This window comes from Schistocerca cancellata, chromosome 10 (genome assembly GCF_023864275.1).
Source record: "Schistocerca cancellata isolate TAMUIC-IGC-003103 chromosome 10, iqSchCanc2.1, whole genome shotgun sequence".
NCBI classification, from domain to species: domain Eukaryota; kingdom Metazoa; phylum Arthropoda; class Insecta; order Orthoptera; family Acrididae; genus Schistocerca; species Schistocerca cancellata.
The window spans coordinates 78,015,721-78,032,335 of record NC_064635.1 but is presented as its reverse complement, the minus strand read 5'-3'; the positions used below and the strand labels follow the sequence as shown (position 1 = coordinate 78,032,335).

At 47.4% G+C, this 16,615-nt stretch overlaps 1 protein-coding gene across 1 annotated transcript in view; it reads left to right on the top strand.

Annotated features, from left to right (window-relative positions):
* Window positions 1-16,615, top strand: part of LOC126106138 (serine/arginine repetitive matrix protein 2) — a 230,265-nt gene that overhangs the window by 22,515 nt on the left and 191,135 nt on the right. Inside the window, exon 3 of the mRNA XM_049912381.1 lies at window positions 2,031-2,333. Within this exon, the coding sequence (XP_049768338.1) occupies window positions 2,031-2,333 (303 nt within the window). The remainder of the gene's footprint in view (window positions 1-2,030; window positions 2,334-16,615) is intronic.

Genomic DNA, 16,615 nt, shown 5'->3' with positions numbered 1-16,615 from the left:
GTTGTTAATATACCCTAGTGGGGCTCCTGAAAATGTGTGCCCCGACCATGACTCTGGGATCTTTTGCTTACATGGCAGACAATCTGTCCATCTGAGCCATCGAGGACGCGGGAAGCGTGCAAGGGATAAGTCCCTGCAGTCACTATCCATCTGTGTCCTCGGTGGCTCAGGTGGGTAGAGCGGCTGCAATGTAAGCAATAGATCACGGGTTCGAGTCCCGGTCGGGCACACATTTTCAACTGTCTCCAGCGAGGTATATCAACAACACCTGTCAACAGCTGAGGGTGTCAATTAATTATCATTTATTCTAGAGAAGGTGCACCTTCATCAATGGTATCTGCTCTTTCGAGAACAGTTATCTTCATATACCCAGGTGATCAAAAAGTCAGTATAAATTTGAAAACTGAATAAATCACGGAATAATGTAGATAGGGAGGTACAAATTGACACACATGCATGGAATGCCTTGGGGTTTTATTAGAACCAAAAAATTACAAAAGTTCATAAAACGTCCGACAGATGGCGCTTCATCTGATCAGAATAGCAATAATTAGCATAACAAAGTACACAAAGCAAAGATGATGTGCTTTACAGGAAATGCTCAATATGTCCACCATCATTCCTCAACAATAGCTGTAGTCGAGAAATCATGTTGTGAACAGCAGTGTAAAGCATGTCCGGAATTATGGTGAGGCATTGGCGTCGGATGTTGTCTTTCAGCATCCCTAGAGATGTCGGTCGATCACGATACGCTTGCGACTTCAGGTAACCCCAAAGCCAATAATCGCACGAACTGAATTCTGGGGACCTGGGAGGCCAAGCATGACGAAAGTGGCGGCTGAGCACACGATCATCACCAAACGACGCGCGCAAGAGATCTTTCACGCGTCTAGGAATATGGGGTGGAGCGCCATCCTGCATAAACATCGTACGTTCCAGCAGGTGTTTATCAGCCAGGCTGGGAATGATGCGATTCTGTAACATACCGTATCGGCGCACCTCTCACCCGTCATGGTAGCAGTTACAAAACCACAATCACGCATTTCCTCGAAGAAAAAAGGCCCGATGACGGTAGATGCGGTAAATCCAACCCATACCGTGACTTTCTCGTCGTGCAACGGAGTTTCCACGACAGTTCTAGGATTTTCGGTAGCCCAAATTCTGCAGTTGTGGGCGTTGACAGACCCTCGGAGCGTGAAATGAGCTTCGTCGGTCCACAACACGTTACTCAACCAATCGTCATCTTCCGCCATCTTTTGAAACGCCCCCACCGCAAATGCCCTCCGCTTCACTAAATCGCCAGGTAATAGTTCATGATGCCGATGGATTTTGTACGGATAGCATCGGAGGGTACGCCTCAGTGCCAACCAAACAGTAGTGTATGGAATGCCGGTGCGACTTGCGACTGCGCGAGTGCTGACTTCCCCGTGCATAGACGAACCCGCTTCGGTCTCCATTTCTTCCTGAACTGTCTCAGCAGCATTACGCCATGTGCTCGGTCGGCCACTACGGGGTCTATCGTGTGAACAACCCACAGTTTCGAACTTCGAAACCATTCTCGCCACAGCTGCATTTGTCAACGGACCTTTACCCGTTCGAATCCCCTTCCTGTGGCGATAGAATCGTAACGCTGAACTAGCACATTCCCCATTCTGACACTACACCTTCACTAAAAGCGACTTTTCGGTAACGTCAACATGCTGCGACTGCTGGCGCATCGGATTCTCTCTCTCATTACAGGTCCTTTTATAGTCATGCGCAGTCACTGACGTTTTGCTGTCCAGCGCCATCTGTGAGACATTTTGTGAACTTTGTTCTTTTTTTTTGTTCTAATAAAACCCCAGGTCATTCCAAGCATGTGTGTCAATTTGTACCTCTCTATCTATATTATTCCGTGGTTTATTAGGTTTTCAAATTTATACTGACTTTTTGATCTCCCGGTATGTAATTCCTCGAAACTTAAGTTATTGTAAACGCTGTGGTAGGATGACAATTTAAGGGGCTCACCGCCGTCGCCGCCGCCGTTGCAGGTGAGGTGCCGTGCAAGCTGGGCCTGGGCTTCAAGGAGGACGCGGCGGACCTGCGCTCCAGCACGGAGGAGCTGGACCTGGGCGACGACGACCCGGTGGGCTGCGAGGAGCGGCCGCGCAGCCGGCGCGGCTCCGCGCGCTCCGCCCGCGCCCTCGGCATTAAGCAGGAGGCCGGCGGGCGGCCGCGGGGCGGCTCGCTCTCCAAGTACGAGCTGGACGCCGCCGCCGCCGCCTCCGCGCACGAGCGCAAGGACTCCCTCTCCATCGTCAGCACCGGCAGGACGTCGCGGCTCTCCTCCGTAGGTGGGTCCCCCTCTCTCTGCGCACCCGGTGTCCGGCCGTCTGCCGCTCCGCCGATCGCGTAATCTCTCGGTTTCGCAAGTTGTCATCGTCAGCCTGCACGCTTTAGTTGCCATTGTCATTCTAGGTAAGAACTTGTAGGTCATTAAGCAGTGCCATATTCCTCTCGTATTTCTTCTCACATGATCATCCGGTGTCCCAAAAATGGTTCAAATGGCTCTGTGCACTATGGGACTTAACTTCTGAGGTCACCAGTCCCCTAGAACTTACAACTACTTAAACCTAACTAACCTAAGGACATCACACACATCCATGCCCGAGGCAGGATTCGAACCTGCGACCGTAGCGGTCGCGCGGTTCCAGACTGTAGTGCCTAGAACCGCTCGGCCACCTCGCCCGGCCCAGTGTCCCAGGCCAGCCGAATGTTGTATATTCAGCTGACAGGCGACACCACAGTAGGGGTTCGACCATCGATAGTCTAACAAGAAACTGAATAGGGAAGTGAAAAGCTATCGCATGACGATATTTAGTTTGTGGGGCGCTCAACTACGCGGTCATCAGCACCTGTACAAAGTCCCAATCTTTACTCATTCCATTATTTTTTACACAATCCTATCTAGCCACTATCACGAATTATGGTTCAACTACGCGGTCATCAGCACCTGTACAAAGTCCCAATCTTTACTCATTCCATTATTTTTTACACAATCCTATCTAGCCACTATCACGAATTATGGTGTTGATGATGATGATCATCATCATCATCATGATCATGAAAAAAGCGATCGGCCCAACAAACTACAAATTTCCACATGCAGTCATCATCAACCATTCGACGTCCACTGTTACGCATATGCCTCCTCTAGGCTTTTACACACATTACCTCCTTCAGCTACATTACGTGATCAGAAGTAACCCACCAACTCTAAGCCGACAAATAATTTTGGGTTTACCAAATATGCAGCAACCAGTCGCAAAATCTTGATTAACAACCATCATCGGTGCTTTCAACCAATATGTGCCCGGAGTAGTAATACTGTCTTAAGCGGAGCTCACTTTGTTTGACCTCTGCTTAAGACAGTATTACTACTCCGGGCACATATTGGTTGAAAGCACTGGTGATGGCTGTTAATCAATTGAAATCGATTTGCATAAGTGAATAAATAAAACATGATTTTGCGACTGGTTGCTGAATATTTGGTAATTTTATGGTTTACGATCGCTGCATGATTGGGGAACCACATGGAGCCCCCCATGTCAAATGCGGACACATTCGGTGAGGTGTCTGAATCTCTGTAGAGAACTAATACGTCATTCTTTCTCAATAGCGGAAAGCACAGAAGGTAGTCGTGTTGGACGCTAGAGTCTGGTGCGAATTCTACGACTGTCACGTCCTGTCCTGGATGATACGTTTCAAACAGGATAGCAATTGCTACTGTCCGTCACTGCCAGCCTCCAAGCGAACATAGTGTCTACTGGACACCTATAATGGGACAACTCGTAAAGTTTCTGGAAAGTACATAAAGCTACACGCCTTCATCTCGATGGTGCAAAGAATACATGAACTAGATGGAAGTTGACTGGTGGCGGGTAGTGTGGGTCTACGAATCGAGATTTTTCCTGCTGTTATTGGATGTGGGGCGTCGAGTCCACCGACAGCCCAATGAGGCGTTCAACCGTCTGTGTGCAGAATGTGTTCTTCAGTGTAGAAGTGATTCTGTGATATTTTTACGGCCTTTTCGGGAAGGTTACTAGGGCGCATACATTTACGTTAGAGTGAAGACGAGTCGTCACGTTTATTGTAACATGTTCAGTGATCAAATGTACAGTCACATTAACTTAACCACTGTCTATGTTTGAAGTCAACGTGTAACAATCACCTACAAAGGCAGGTGACTCCACTAACAGTGGAGGGTGTATACGGTGTTACAAAAAGGTTCGGCCAAACTTTCAGGAAACATTCCTCACACACAAAGAAAGAAAATATGTTACGTGGACATGTGTCCGGAAACGCTTACTTTCCATGTTAGAGCTCATTTTATTACTTCTCTTCAAATCACATTAATCATGGAATGGAAAAACAGCAACAGAACGTACCAGCGTGACTTCAAACACTTTGTTACAGGAAATGTTCAAAATGTCCTCCGTTAGCGAGGATACATGCATCCACCCTCCGTCACATGGAATCCCTGATGCACTGATGCAGCCCTGGAGAATGGCGTATTGTATCACAGCCGTCCACAATACGAGCACGAAGAGTCTCTACATTTGGTATCGGGGTTGCGTAGACAAGAGCTTTCAAATGCCCCCATAAATGAAAATCAAGAGGGTTGAGGTGAGGAGAGCGTGGAGGCCATGGAATTGGACCGCCTCTACCAATCCATCGGTCACCGAATCTGTTGTTGAGAAGCGTACGAACACTTCGGCTGAAATGTGCAGGAGCTCCATCGTGCATGAACCACATGTTGTGTCGTACTTGTAAAGGCACATGTTCTAGCAGCACAGGTAGAGTATCCCGTATGAAATCATGATAACGTGCTCCATTGAGCGTAAGTGGAAGAACATGGGGCCCAATCAAGACATCACCAACAATGCCTGCCCAAACGTTCATAGAAAATCTGTGTTGATGACGTGATTGCACGATTGCGTGCGGATTCTCGTCAGCCCACACATGTTGATTGTGAAAATTTACAATTTGATCACGTTGGAATGAAGCCTCATCTGTCTCGATACAAACGTACCGCGCCACGGCTATTTCCCCGTGCTAATCCATACGTCAAATGGGCATCTGCCAACTCCGCATTTGTAAACATTGCACTGACTGCAAAACCACGTTCGTGATGAACACTAACCTGTTGATGCTACGTACTGATGTGCTTGATGCGAGTACTGTAGAGCAATGAGTCGCATGTCGACACAAGCACCGAAGTCAACATTACCTTCCTTCAATTGGGCCAACTGGCAGTGAATCGAGGAAGTACAGTACATATTGACGAAACTAGAATGAGCTCTAACGTGGGAATTAAGCGTTTCCGGACACATGTCTACATAACACCTTTTCTTTATTTGTGTGTGAGGAATGTTTCCTGAAAGTTTGGACGTACCTTTTTGTAACACCCTGTATAAAGCATCTCAGGAGGACCAGAGGGTTACAATGCGGTCGTTGTCGTAATGCGGAAACGGAGCGATTCCCCTGACGTCCAAGGCGATCATTGGCTTTCCGAAACAGCCAAGTTCTTACACTATTCATATACCTCTGTGGTTAAAGTAACTGTGCATAGCAAAATGAAGCTGTCCAAAATCGATGCCAAGACAACCGTGGTACACCACGAGCTATAGGTGACAGAGGTGAACGACAGTTGCAGAAATGTTTGTGGATAAGCAGCAGCTGACAGCGCAGATCAGGTAAGTGGCTGCCAACAGTGTCTCCTCAACGTACTTTGCCGCTTATGGGCCCCTACAGCAGGTTCATGGTTCGTGCACCCATGCTGACTGCTGTTTATCGGCTGCGAAGGCTGGAATTTGCGCGCCAGTACGTCCACTGAGTGCCGATAGGTGGTTCAAAAATGGCTCTGAGCACTATGGGACTCAACATCTTAGGTCATAAGTCCCCTAGAACTTAGAACTACTTAAACCTAACTAACCTAAGGACATCACACACACCCATGCCCGAGGCAGGATTCGAACCTGCGACCGTAGCAGTCCCGCGGTTCCGGACTGCAGCGCCAGAACCACTAGACCACCGCGGCCGGCTCCGATAGGTGGCCTTTTCAGAAGAATCGCGTTTTATTCTCCACCGGACAGATGGCCAATGGCGTGTACAGCCCCGCAACAATCGTCGGAAGGGTCCAAGCTGGAGGAGGTAGCTTCATGGCCTGGGAAATGTTTTTGTGGCACTCTCTCTGGGAGGAACAGTGGATCAACTCGAGTACGCATGTGCCTTCAGCACGTCCACACCTACATGTAGGTGTGAGCGAGGCATGTAGGTCCTGGGATTGCAGGAGAACATAACGTGTCACACAGCTCACATTGTGTGTGCATGTTGAATTTAATCCAGTCGAGAATCTGTGGGACCACCTGGACAGTGCTGTTCGTGCCATGGATGCTCAACAGAGACCTAGTACAACTGGCCACAGCAGTGGACTCACCACAGCTTCCAGAGCTCTCTTCCTGCACGTCTGTGGTGCAACATGTGGTTATTCAGGCTTTTGACAAGTGCGCACATTAATTTGACTGAATCATGTATATCTTTTTGATAAATATGCTACGGACAGTTCCTTGTTCCTCACTGAGAACAGACTCGTTCATAGGGCTGCACACGTACGTTCCTCACTTTGCGGTCTTTATTGATGTTACGCCACAGAAAATTTCGGGAGATACTCGGAACAGGAAGTGAAACTTAGCAATAAAAAATCCTGCAGTTTGGCGGCTCTACTGGAGCTAATCGTCAGTGAGTGGCTTCACCTGGAAGTGCTATACGTGAAGAGACTTTTAGAGTCACTTACCCGAGGTAACGAGGTCACTGTCGAGACTAGGACAGTGTTACGTGGTGTTAGCACCATATCCCCGAGGTGACAAATTTTTAGGCAATTGTGCTTATTTTTACTGTGGAAGCGACCGGTCGGTCTATGGCGACCGATACACAGTACTTCGTATGCTCCGTCGCCTGTGACAGCGTGTCCCCACTGGTTGCGCCTCTGTGGTGGCTGGACGGGAGCCCACACAGCCTTTCAGAGGCTAGACCGTCCCCGCCCACGCACAGCCCTAGCCTCCCTAGGCGGGGCGGCAGTGAGGGGTGAGTGTTCCCCCTCCAACGCCGGCGGCTGAGAGCGCCGACCTGTTGCCGCCTTGCACTGTATGCAACCTGCAGTGCACGGCGGCTGCCGTGCCTCGTAGACGTGGCAGCCTAGGCCACCGCGGTCAGACCTAGGTCTGCGTCGCCGGCAGCTGCAAGACCAGGTGTCGCACGCCGCCGTCGGTGCAGTTGGCTTTTCAGCGTTTCCTGTCGGACGAGGCAAAGATATCCCGAGGGAACCATCCAGTCGGCCGCGGACTGGACGCTGTTTCCATTCCTCCTCGCTAGTCAAAACTGTCTTAAACCTGGAACCTTAACTTTCTTACCGACTGAGCTATCCAGGCACGACCTATGGCTATTTATATTTAGGTCGGAACGTCCCCATTTTTGTTTTGAAAACGAACATCTCGTCGAGATATGCAAAAATCCCGATTATAGGGTCTTTAAAAGAAAGTGTCGCGTATTCCTGCAGGAGGTAGTATTGGCCAAAACTAGAAGAAAAGTTCCTATAATTATACGTCCAGAAACCAATACGTGTCAAGAGATGGTCTGCTTAACTTGTGACGAGTTATGTGTAATATTCGGTGGTGTAGATCGCCTCACTGCGACGTAGTAAATTACCACAATACGCACGTGTGAGCAGATGCAGATTCTCGAGCAGTTGTGGAGATGATACGATTGCTTCAGTGTCAGTGTAGAGTAAAGCAAGTAGAGTTAAGGCGGCTAGGAGAGAAGACACACTTTCTGTTTTCATACTCGCCGGTATGTGGTAGCACCAGTCTGTTCGTACTGCAAATTCTACAGAAACTGTGAGCATGTTCGCAAGTTTTAGGAGATAATATTTTGCCACCGACTGGCCTTGCTTACTCTCTTAAATTTCACGAAGATAGTGCGGCCTAGTTATATAATGGACACACAAAGGAATTAACGAAAAACCACATAATGCAAGCGATAGACAGGTTAATGACAACGGGATTGTGGAGTGTTTATCGTTCGTCAGAAATTTTTACAGCGGAAAGGCAAGGTGCGTCTTCTTCACTGCCACTTTATGGCAGTGGGCGCATGAAAGCAGCAGGAGAGAAGACGCAGACATAAAACGGGTTTCAACTTATCGTGCGGACGTTTCGCGTCTACACTGCAGTACAGTTGGTCTACACACATTAAAAAAAGTTTTGCATCAGGTCGGTTCCCAGAACTGCTGAAGATAGACGTTGACTGTGGATATTGAATCACAGACACAGTCCCTCCGACTGTTCAGAGATGTCACTAAACCCGCTCAAAGATGCAAACAACCATGCATGAGCAGCGCCTATTACACGGAGGGGGTCCGACTCCCGATCAGTTCCAGTCATTCCACCAGGAAGGAGGTACACGGCTCTTGTTGCCTGTAGTTCAACCATGCCTAGACGGTCAATACCGCGGTTCGATCGCGTCCGCATTGTTGCTTAGTGCCAGGAAGGGCTCTGAGCAACGGAAGTGTCCAGGCGTCTCGGAGTGAACCAAAGCGATGTTCTTCGGACATGGAGGAGATACAGAGAGACAGTAAATGTAAATGATATGCCTCGTTCAGGCCGCCCAAGGGCTACTACATCAGTTGGTGACCGCTACCTACGGGTTATGGCTCTGAGAAACCCTGACAGCAACGCCACCATGTTGAATAATGCTTTTCGTGCAACCTCAGGACGTCGTGTTACGGCTTAAACTGTGCGTAATAGGCTGCATGACTCCCGACGTCCATAGCGAGATCCATCTTTGCAAACACGACACCATCCAGCACGGTACAGATGGGCCCAACAACATGCCGAATGGACCGCTCAGGATTGGCATCACGCTCTCTTCAAATGGCTCTAAGCAGTATGGGACTTGACATCAGAGGTTATCAGTCCCCTAGACTTAGAACTACTTAAACCAAACTAACCTAAGGACATAAAAAAAATTGCAATCAAGACGGATTTTAAGTAAAATTATAAAATCACTGATTGCTGTTATCCCATAAGACATTATGTCTGTTTTTGCTAAGGACATCATACACAACCATGCCCGAGGCAGGATTCGAACCTGCGACCGTAGCAGCAGCGCGATTCCGGACTGAAACGCCTGGAACCGCTCGGCCACAGCGGCCGGCCACGTTCTCTTCACCGATGAGTGTCGCATATGTCTTCAATTAGACAATCGCCGGAGACGTGTTTGCAGGCAAGCCGGTCAGGCTGAACGCCTTAGATACACTGTCCAGGGAGTGCAGCAAGGTGGAGGTTACCTGCTGTTTTGGGGTGGCATTATGTGGGACCGACGTACGCCGCTGCTGGTGATGGAAGGCACCGTAACATCTGTACGATACGTGAATGCCATCCTCCTACCGATAGTGCAACCATATCGGCGGAATATTGGCGAGGCATTCTTCTTCATGGACGACAATTCTCGCCCCCATCGTGCACATCTTGTGAATGACTTCCTTCAGGATAAGGTAATCGCTCGACTAGAGTGGCCAGCATGTTCTCCTGACATGAACCATACCGAACATGCCTGGGATAGATTGAAAAGGGTTGTTTATGGACGACGTGACCCACCAACCACTCTGAGGGATCTACGCCGAATCGCCGTTGAGGAGAGGGACAATGTGGACCAACAGTGCCTTGAAGGTCTTGCTATATGGTGGCACAACATGCAATGTGTGGTTTTCATGAGCATTAAAAAGGGCGGAAATGATGGTTTTGTTGATCTCTGTTCCAATTTTCTGTACATGTTCCGGAACTCTTGGAACCGACGTGATGCAAAACTTGTTTTCATGTGTGTATATCACCTCCGTTGTGCCTGGAGGTTAAATATATCATACCCAGTACCTGTAAACGGATAACGATTCGAACGTCTTGAAGTGCAGATGATTTGAGAAATGCGGCCAACGCTGTGCTGACTCAGAGGAATTCGATGAAGATGAATGTGTAGAATGTCCAGAACTTCACTCTGAAACACAATGGAAAGCTAACTGGTTACAATGTGTAGCATTCAAACGGTGAATGGATGTAGATTGTTCGGTTTAGAACAACGAATGTGCGATTTGTGGAAGAAATTAGAAGAAAAAGCAGAAAAAATTACAGTTATACAAAAGTAGAATAATACTTCCTATCTTGCAATTTCTTTGTTCGTTATCTACCTACGAACATTTTCATTCAGTTTTTACTTTTGTATCAATTACCACACGCGATTATGACAGTTAGGCCTTGTCTAACTCCTTCATTGTTTCTCTTGATTTGTAATTTAATAAAAGCTACAGTCTGCTAGACTCATCCTTTTAGTTAACTAACAAGTTCCAGAAGTACAATCTTGAGTGATCTCTACTACCCATGGTGCGTCATCTTACCTACCCTAGGAGGAAAGTTTGGCATAATACAGTCATTTTTATATACTGTTTAAAATTTCAGTTTCATTGATAGATTTACAGAAGCGATATTTTTCTCAGAGACGATTAATGTGTGCTAAACGTTTGGCAAGCATTTATATTTTTCCATACGTAATTTACGGGACTTAGACAACGTTTCCAAAATGTGAGTTATCTCTTTCCGCTTTACCTGAAAGCCAGGAACTGCTCCTGACAGCCTAATAGGGCCACACAGTCTATGGAACAGATTGACGGGTGCTACATATCACCGCTTTCTGCACGAAGAATCGCCGGCACTATTGGGCAGAAAGACTGGTTTAAGCGCGACGGGCTTGCAGCCTATTATCTACGGAGCTTGCGGTGGTACCTCACGCGACATTTCTTGGCCAGTTGATTGCTAGACGAGCTGCAGAAGCGTGGCCTCCCGGCACATCGGACCTGAATCCGTGGACTTTCTGGATATGAGGACGTTTAAAGGGAGTAGTGTACTCTTATGCACAGCCATCGACAATGCGCAAACATTAAAGGAGCTTGTGACCAATGCATCTGATTCAAAGCGAATGGAGTAAGGTGTATTCGAAATAGTGGGCGATTCACTGCAAAAAGGGGCTGGGGATATGTCAGGATGCGTGGTACCCACACGCAACACTCCCTATAATGTGTACTTACTACCTGACAGACAGACGGAAGTGAGAGGACAGATAGGCGCATATCTCGGCCGGTACAGCTACTTCTTGTTTTGAGCAATACCGCCACTCGTAGGAATAGGAGACACAGTTTTTGGAGACTTTTTACACTCTCTTCATTATGCGTCAGTCTAGTAAACGTATCTGAAATCAAGAAATCGGCTTTTAGTCCGAAGAGAACTAGCTGGCAAAAGTTCACTCAACTCGCATCCAAAACCGAGTTACAAGTCGATCAAAAGAGTTTCTTGTCGTTACTAAGTATTTTACACTTCCTGAAGAATTTTCACGAATAGATGTGAAGCAAGACAGCGAAGTAATGAAGTGCCTCTGTCGAAACGAAAGCAAAAGTTGATATTGAAAACTATTAATAGCGAATGGTGTAACATCTACACATAACTTAAAGAAAAACGGGTAGCTCTGCGAAAGCATCATTTGTGTTTCATTTAAACACAGTCATATGTTTCTGTGGACCGCTGCAAAATTTACTCTTCAGTACCCTGCAAATATTGATGTGGGCGAACAAAGGTAAAGGAAATTATTTCGTCAGTAATATGTCCGTAATCAAAAATGTGAAAACCAATTCAACGACTCTAGTTATTATTCTGCTCCTTCAGATGCGCCCAACGAAGAGTACATTACCTCTTACCACTCCTGTCGTTGCAACACTTCATGAGTTCAACATAATAAAGCCAATAATTGTAGAATGTGGTCAGAAATTCCCGCTACAAACTTCTAGGACTTGTAGTGGGGAGTGAATACATAATATTTTGAATAGGAACCCACGTTTAGGAAAGTACCATTTCCGTGCTAGAACCATTTGCAAACGTGTTGCTAATGCGACCATTTTTACAAGTAGTTGACTGGGCGTGATCCAGTGAATCACTTGTTTTACAGTTCCACTCATTAATAGACAATGAGACTGCTCGTGTACTTGTTGACGGGTTCTCATCAACGTGATGCACTAACGCCTCTTCCAGTTCGGGCGTGTGGGGCCTCCCTGGAGCGCCGCTGGAAGATATCCTTTCTCGAAACCGCTGCGTGATTGTGGCGAAAAGAGTACGCGATGTAGTCTGAAGTTGTGGAGAAGGATCTTGATAAAGGCGACGAGCAGCTCTTCCGTTGCCGTGAGCTTCACCATCCAGGAAGATCACGTCCGTGTTTTCTGCAAACTTGTGCTCAACCGTGTTGCTAAAACACTGACAGACGCTTGAATGAGGCCCAACCAGGTCACTGAGGTAGGATAGGATGTCAAATGACATCAGCCGATCTGACTTAAGCACCCTTCACTATGACTACCGTGTTGCAAACATACCTGGCAAACATGTTTTCAAACGGCTGTAGCACGAAAACGGTACGTTTCCGGACATGTGTTCCTATTCAAACTATTACGTACTCACTCCCCTCTACAAGACCTAGAAGTTTGTAACGGGAATTTCCGACCACCCTGTATAGCCTATATGCACTTTAGACTTACATGCGTCTACCGAATTGCGACAAGGCTAGTGGTGTATAGTGGATTAAATCAAGCAGTTCTGAGGAAATTAGACACTAAAAGTAGACTCTAGAAGCAGTAGATGAGTTTTGCTATTTGAGTAACAAGATAAATAATGATTGGTGAATTAGAGACGATATAAAACTCAGCTGGGAATAGCAAGACAAAGATCACAGAAAAAGTACATTCAGAACTAATGTAAGTGATAGGAAATCTTTTCTGAAGGTATTGTCAGTTGTGTAGTTCTGTATGGAAATTGAAACGTGGATGATAAGCATTTCAGGCAAGAAGTGAATTTTTGAAATGTGGTGCTACGAAAGAATGCTAAAGATTAGATGGGTGGATCGGGTAACTAATTTGGGGGTACTGACCCAAATTGTGAAGAAAGCAAATTTGTGCACAAGTTGATTAAAAGAAGGATCGATTGTCAGTACACATACCAAGGCATCAAGGAATCGTCAGTTTGATAAAGGATGGAAGCGTTGGGAGTAGAAACTGTAGAGGAAGACTCACCTCCGAATACAGCAATCACATTCAAATGGATGTCGGTCGCAAGAGTTACGGAGAGATGAAGAGTTTTGCACAGAGTAGAGTAGCGCAGAGAGCTGCATCAAACCGGTCTGCGGACTGAAGCCCACAGCAGTAGACCCGTATGTGTTACTTCCAGCTTTACAGATATCAGTTCCGAAAAGATCTCGGCATCGTTTTGTCGACATTGTAGTACTCTTGCGACACACCCACACAGCTTCAGTTCTATCTGTATGTCTTTCCAACTTGCAATCTTCGCGGAAGTTCAGCCTGTAAGCGAATTACCTTAGAAATGCGTGGTGCCGAGTTCGTGTCCCGACGCGCCACACAGTTTTCATCTGCCTGGATCTTTCATGTGCAGTGTCCCTTGAAACCGAAATAGTCACAGACTCTTTATTTCTGTCACATTGCAATGACTTGCTAGAAACGTTGTACACCATACATGAACTGTGCGAATTCGAGTAATGACACATTGGGCAGTCAAGGACTCTGCACTCAACACCAGGCGAAAAGGTAATGGCCCAGAGGCAGTCCCGGCTCGGAACATTCGGGAGGAAAGTTCCAGTTCCAGAATATGTCTTACAACGCGGGGATACCCCTCGAAAATCTTGGTCGCTACCGGTAGATGGAAATTGCGCTGCCTCACAAAAAAAGAGAATGACACAACTACAGGAGGAAACGAAATGAAACTTCACGGGTTTAGAGGATATGTGGTGTCATTTCAGTGATTACAAAATTAAATCAGATTGGCAGTATGAGCCCACTTGCCAGTCCCTGTAGGCTGGACGCTTGCACTGACTCGGTTGGAAAGGCTGCAACAAAGCCGTTCTGTCCTCTCCTTAGGCTAGCTGGCCCGCAATTGTAAATCTTCATACTTTTCTTAAAGCAACAGTCTACAATTGTCAAGTACTTGAATACTTGAAAAAATGCTAGCCAACACAACTTTATTCCTCTACCGGCTTCGGTTTACGAAACCATCATTACTGTAAGGAAAGCTGGACAGCATACATATCAGTACAATGGCACGTAACTGGAGGCAAATTTGTAGTTAAATGCCATTGTACTGATATGTATGCCGTCCAGCTTTCCTTACAGTGATGATGGTTTCGTGAACCGAAATCGGTGTAACTCCCTCTCGCGTGAAAGGTAAATTGATATATTTATACTGAGATCTCATGATTCATGAGAGGAGTCATTATTTCACACTGAACACAGATACTGTAGTGAGATCTGTGTTAAAAATTTCCTTTCAGAGACAAAAATTAACCTCGATTGTTATTATTACTGATTTAAGGAATTAGTTCTTCAGTTTTCAGTCTCTCTAAGAAAAGAGTTTAGGTCTTTGAAATGAATAAATAACCAAATAGATCTCGCTAGACGACGTTTCTGTTCAGGGGACTGTGCATGGTAGACTCTGCCAGTCGTCCAACTGCCTACTGAATCTGTAGGAATCTTATTCTACGTTAATTGCAGTGCGATTCTCATTTCTTTGGAAGCCTGTCCGTCGAAGTGGAATTGTTTAAGAGTCTTTAAAATAGTAACCGTATAGAGTTTGCAAGTTCTAGCTTCCACAGTCCAAAGAAATGTCTCGTAGGCATGCACAAATACACTCCTGGAAATTGAAATAAGAACACCGTGAATTCATTGTCCCAGGAAGGGGAAACTTTATTGACACATTCCTGGGGTCAGATACATCACATGATCACACTGACAGAACCACAGGCACATAGACACAGGCAACAGAGCATGCACAATGTCGGCACTAGTACAGTGTATATCCACCTTTCGCAGCAATGCAGGCTGCTATTCTCCCATGGAGACGATCGTAGAGATGCTGGATGTAGTCCTGTGGAACGGCTTGCCATGCCATTTCCACCTGGCGCCTCAGTTGGACCAGCGTTCGTGCTGGACGTGCAGACCGCGTGAGACGACGCTTCATCCAGTCCCAAACATGCTCAATGGGGGACAGATCCGGAGATCTTGCTGGCCAGGGTAGTTGACTTACACCTTCTAGAGCACGTTGGGTGGCACGGGATACATGCGGACGTGCATTGTCCTGTTGGAACAGCAAGTTCCGTTGCCGGTCTAGGAATGGTAGAACGATGGGTTCGATGACGGTTTGGATGTACCGTGCACTATTCAGTGTCCCCTCGACGATCACCAGTGGTGTACGGCCAGTGTAGGAGATCGCTCCCACCATGATGCCGGGTGTTGGCCGTGTGTGCCTCGGTCGTATGCAGTCCTGATTGTGGCGCTCACCTGCACGGCGCCAAACACGCATACGACCATCATTGGCACCAAAGCAGAAGCGACTCTCATCGCTGAAGACGACACGTCTCCATTCGTCCCTCCATTCACGCCTGTCGCGACACCCCTGGAGGCGGGCTGCACGATGTTGGGGCGTGAGCGGAAGACGGCCTAACGGTGTGCGGGACCGTAGCCCAGCTTCATGGAGACGGTTGCGAATGGTCCTCGCCGATACCCCAGGAGCAACAGTGTCCCTAATTTGCTGGGAAGTGGCGGTGCGGTCCCCTACGGCACTGCGTAGGATCCTACGGTCTTGGCGTACATCCGTGCGTCGCTGCGGTCCGGTCCCAGGTCGACGGGCACGTGCACCTTCCGCCGACCACTGGCGACAACATCGATGTACTGTGGAGACCTCACGGCCCACGTGTTGAGCAATTCGGCGGTACGTCCACCCGGCCTCCCGCATGCCCACTATACGCCCTCGCTCAAAGTCCGTCAATTGCACATACGGTTCACGTCCACGCCGTCGCGGCATGCTACCAGTGTTAAAGACTGCGATGGAGCTCCGTATGCCACGGCAAACTGGCTGACACTGACGGCGGCGGTGCACAAATGCTGCGCAGCTAGCGCCATTCGACGGCCAACACCGCGGTTCCTGGTGTGTCCGCTGTGCCGTGCGTGTGATCATTGCTTGTACAGCCCTCTCGCAGTGTCCGGAGCAAGTATGGTGGGTCTGACACACCGGTGTCAATGTGTTCTTTTTTCCATTTCCAGGAGTGTATTTGAAAATGTGAAACCATAAGATGGAGAATAATTTACGCAACACACACCTCGTTTATTATGCCGAGAAATTGGTTTACTGGCTTATTATTCTCGCACAAAATCAGAAACTGCCTTTCAATTATAGATGGCAGTCTCGTTACAATGCCTTCTCTCTTAAGTCGTAATTCGTCCATACTCAGATCAGAAGCTAGACTATCTTTACACAATAGTTAGCATCGAACCATCGAACCAAATCTCTCTTAGGTAAAGGAATAGAGAGAGCGTCAACGAAAATGCTGCTTTCTCGCAGTCAGTTGCACGCAAGTAAGCTTCAAATAACATATTGTCCAGATGCAACGGTAGGGTTATTTTCGTAATGCAAAGTTGTATCAGCACGAC